The sequence below is a fragment of the Pinus tabuliformis genome, chromosome 4_1, assembly GCF_031772625.1.
Source record: "Pinus tabuliformis cultivar Carrire ecotype Pingquan chromosome 4_1, CPIR1, whole genome shotgun sequence".
NCBI lineage: Eukaryota > Viridiplantae > Streptophyta > Pinopsida > Pinales > Pinaceae > Pinus > Pinus tabuliformis.
The window spans coordinates 652,885,612-652,890,195 of record NC_142303.1 but is presented as its reverse complement, the minus strand read 5'-3'; the positions used below and the strand labels follow the sequence as shown (position 1 = coordinate 652,890,195).

The 4,584-nt window shown below is 35.6% G+C and overlaps 1 protein-coding gene across 1 annotated transcript; it reads right to left on the bottom strand.

Annotated features, from left to right (window-relative positions):
- Window positions 1–1,315: 1,315 nt before the first annotated feature.
- Window positions 1,316–4,384, bottom strand: LOC149177759 (uncharacterized). The gene is made up of 2 exons (XM_089423462.1): window positions 2,071–4,384; window positions 1,316–1,601 (listed from the first exon to the last, which is right to left on the bottom strand). Exons 1-2 carry the CDS (start codon window positions 4,363–4,365, stop codon window positions 1,518–1,520), a joined length of 2,379 nt encoding a protein of 792 aa, XP_089279588.1. The 5' UTR covers window positions 4,366–4,384; the 3' UTR covers window positions 1,316–1,517.
- Window positions 4,385–4,584: the final 200 nt, after the last annotated feature.

Genomic DNA, 4,584 nt, shown 5'->3' with positions numbered 1-4,584 from the left:
AAATTAAATTCAATATCATAATAAAGAAAACTATCTGACTTAAAATTTATATAAATATTATATAGATTAAATTTATTTAATATCATTATAGATTCATTTTGAAAACTCCTTAAAAAAAATTTGTTTAAAATTTATATAAATATTATACTTATTAAATTTATTTAATATCATTATAGATTCATTTTAAAAGTTCTTTAAAAAATTTCGTTACTATTTGAATGATGTAAAATACATAGCTTAAATTTGCATTTTAAACTAATTTTTAAAACTAATTGAAATCTTTTAACCATAAGAATTATTTTTCTCTTTCAACATTGAAATATTTCATTATGGTTAACATTTAAAAAACTTTTTTATACTTTTTTTTCCTATGAAATGGATATTTAAATAAATTATTTAACGTGCATATCCAAATATTTTATTTAAGTTTTGAATTATAGAGAATATTTTATTTCTATTTTAAAAGAGACAAGTCACCATTGAGCATAGAATGAATTATAAATCTTCCTCATATTAATTTGCAGAATGAGCCATTAATGCGCTTATAATTTTTATGAAATTAATATTAATAATGAGTATTAATTAAAAATTAATATAATAAGTCAGATAAATGAAAAACAAATTTACAATATATGAATAATAATTTGATGAAAATAACATTTTTTTAAATTTAATGGATAATTATTTTACCAAATTAATCTATCTATGAATAAGACCAAATAGACTAAATAAAAACACACATCTAGAGTTAGAATTTCAAAACCAAATCACCCGTCAAATTTAAACGTTGTCACATTTTCCCGACCAATTTACCAATATCAAATAAAAATCTTGAAAAATTTATAAAATTTTACACTCACTGCATAATAAACAAATTAACGATCAAATTCTATCTCTCCGTACACCACTCAATTTCACAAACTTAGGAGTTGTCTATAATGCGACTTTTTGAGATTCCGGTGACGGAATCCGGCGGAAGAAATTGAGATGAAATCATGATTTGTTGCAGTTAAAATGGTTTTTTAACTGCATATTCGGATTCAGCACCCTGAAAAACCCCTGGGACGCTTTCATTGTGCAGAAACTAGTTATCAAACTTCGATTTCAATAAATTACTGCCGGATTTTTACCGGAAAAAATCGCCGGAAAGGCTTTCAAAAAGTCGCGTTAAAGACTACGTCTTATTTATGGATAAGAAACATATTGTACTAAATAAGTACTCTACAGCATTCAAGTGGTCCCACTAACTTACAGCAATCAAGTCGTACTACTAAATTATTTATTGATAAGAAACATATTGTACTGAATGAGTACTCTACAGCATTCAAGTCGTATCACTAACTTACAACATTCAAGTGGTCTCACTAACTTACAACATTCAAGTCGTATCACTAACCTACAGCATTCAAGTCGTCCCACAAACTTATTTATTGATAAGAAACCTAACGTACCATTCATCATTAAGAGATGTGATCTACTTCATCTCACTCTACATCATTCAAGTGATGTCATTAACTTCATCTTGCATGACTGGGAGATCCAATCTCACCGACCACAATTGTGAGTGCAACCGGATTCTTTACCGATTCATTTTTGTTAATCTGAGAAGTTCACAAAAGCACATGGTTAACTATCTTATTTACTCGCACAAGCACAGTACAGAAATATATAATAATATATAAGAGTGAAATATTTTTAAGAAAAATTTATTTCATTTTTTATTTTATTTTATTTTAGATTTGAATGTGTGAGAGGAAATATATTATTAGATCTAAGATTTTTGTGATTTATAATGTAAAAAATGTTTTTTGGATTAATCATATTGTAAGCACTGGGTGACGTTTCTAATCAATTAATGTGATTCATCTTCAAGATAAATATGAACCACATTAATTGATTTCAAGATAAAGATGAATCATATTAATTGATTGAAAACGTCACCCAATCCTTACAATATAATTAATCCGAAAAATCATTTTTTAAAATAAACATATTGTTACTAAAATCTTGTTTCATCATTTTATTTTATTTTAAATTTAGATATATGGGAGGAAATGAACAAATTGGTACCTGATCCCGCAGTGCTTTGGCTTTTCCAGTAATAAAAGTTGCATGATATATCTCTTCATCGTTGCCCTCCTCGGCCCATTTATTGCATTTTTCTATTAGCGCCTTGCGTAACTCGTGTGCAAAACAGGGATGAATAACATATGCCAATTTGCTCTGTAATTCGGCCACCTCCTTCTGAGATTTTTCGGCCACCTCATCCTCCTCAGATTTTTCGGCCACCTGCTCCTTCTGAGATTTTTCGTCCACCTGCTCCTGAGTCTTTTTGGACAGCTGATCTTTCTCAGATTTCATGTACAATTTCTTGTACCGGTTACAATCCAGAGTCAACCTCATCCAGTCCTTGGATCCGCGCCAATTCTCCAATGCGCCTTGCCATTCCTCCGATGTGCGTTGCGAAGGAAGTGCTTCTATGGCCCTTTTGAGATTCCCCAGGTTGCTGAAATGTTTCTGCCACATGTTCTTCACATTGTCGAACTCTATGTCTGCTCTAACATTGTCGGAACTGTCAACAAAGTCGAACAAATCCCATGCGTCGGAGCAGGCTTCCATAGCATCATTAATAACACTCGCTATTTTATAGGCCGAAACGACATACTTTTGGATATCACTATTAATAATATTATCTCTGGTAGCACCATTGATCGCATCAAAATTACTGGTGTCCTCGTAGACGTGGACCATACAATACATTAAGGAGACTCCTTTCCTCTTCCAAGACATTTTATTGAAATAATCATCTTCATTCTTTGGCCTGTTCAATGATGCAGGGTTTTGCTGTTTTATTAATTTGATCAACTCAGCACAATCCTCCTCGCCCTTTTTAAAGCCTTGTTCCATTTTACCCCGTGCCCTTTCAAATGCAACTTTGTTAGCCGTCCACAAGTCGCTTGCCTTCTCTCCAGGCATTCGTAAGTAATCCAAAGCTTTTTTAAACTTGTGAAATTCAGTCCCCTCTTCCCTCCGCGCCCGGCCGTACAACCACCTATGTTGAGTGCTTGTTATAAAAGGCCGGATGATTCCCACTAACATCTGAGAGGGACCCCAACAAGCTTTACTCAAGCAGACCATGACAATCTGCAGCCAAACCCTCATAGGCAGTAATATGTAATGGAGCCGAACTTTCGTGATGATATCAAGGATAACCCTTTGCTCTGGCCTTCTTTGTTTAACTATTTTCTCCTTGTACAATTTGCAGGTTAGCTGTGCATCCAATTCAGCTTTTAGGTCAACAATGCTCTGTGTCCAAAAATCCTCCAGGTATCTCAAGAATTCATCCTTTCTTGGAAAATATAGAACGGCTGTTAACCATCTGAATGAGACAACTATCCATCCTAATACTATAAATGCAAACTGAATAAGAAACGTTATTTGATGGCCGATACCGCGAACGAGTGGAGGTCGAAGGCATCCCCACTTGACAACTAAGATGACAACTGCCATTGTGACTATCACGCCGGCTAACGAACTGAAAACTGATCTGGCCATTATATATTCAGGTTGGGAAACACGAGCCACGATCCAGCATTTGAGGACGTGATCCTCAGTGTTTTCACACCTTTCAAGGTTATAAGTACAACACCAGTTCTTACAGGGGCCACCGGTATTAGAACAACACGGGCTGTTACACTCTCGACGTGAATTGGAAGTGGAAGGGGCATGACGTGGATTACAATCTGGACTCGAAGTTGAAGTGGAAGGAGCAAGTGGACAATAACAACAAGACAGTACCCAATGAACCTTTCCTGAAAGGAGAGATCGAATGCTTTTACCTGCCAAGACCGCGCAGCTCAAGAGAAGACTCAACACTAAACTCGCAATGAATAGGGTAGTGTTGGACACAACAAACCAGGGAGATTGGTGGCGAGTGCGTATCCTCCAAACGAAGTAAAGCTCAAAGGCCAAACGGGACAAGACGGTCAGTATCAGGCATCCAATATCACTCCACACGTTAGTCCAGCTAGCATGGACCATGGCAGGAAGCAAATAGCCTGTGAATACACACATCATAAGCCTTCCGCAATCAAATGACAACTGATGTTTTTCCATTAATTGGGTCACTTGACTTTCTCTTTCATCTTTTTTGCCGACAAAGCTGATATCCGACACAACGGATACCCAACTAAGCATTTGTATAGTCAGAGCGGTGAGAACAAGAGCTTGACAGGGAACCCAGTGAGCCCTCCTCCAGAACGCCATAGCCACATCCCATAGAAGCAACAGCAAGAATACAATTGCACAAAGGCACGATGGCCACAATTCTTGGAATTCATGATAAGCAGACGATAAGCTTTCCATCTTGGAACAGCCAATGCTTCACTATCGGTTCTCTGTGATGAAATGAAAGTATCCAACCAATATATAAAAGATGGAAAAGGAACGAATCATTAATTTTGATTATTAAGTGACGAGTCGACTCACTACCTAATTAGTAGATACATGTCACATTAAATTGGCAACCAATATAAAAGCCGCGTCGAGCCGTACAACCACCCAATTGAGTGCTTTATAAAAGAC

What these genes read in the sequence shown, in the direction of transcription:
- LOC149177759 (XM_089423462.1), bottom strand. Translation starts at nt 4,365, where the DNA reads ATGGAAAGCTTATCGTCTGCTTATCATGAATTCCAAGAATTGTGGCCA. An exon ending in CCAAAGCACTGCGGGATCAG is followed by an intron (nt 1,602 to 2,070) that starts GTACCAATTTGT and finishes TGAACTTCTCAG; the next exon opens with ATTAACAAAAATGAATCGGT.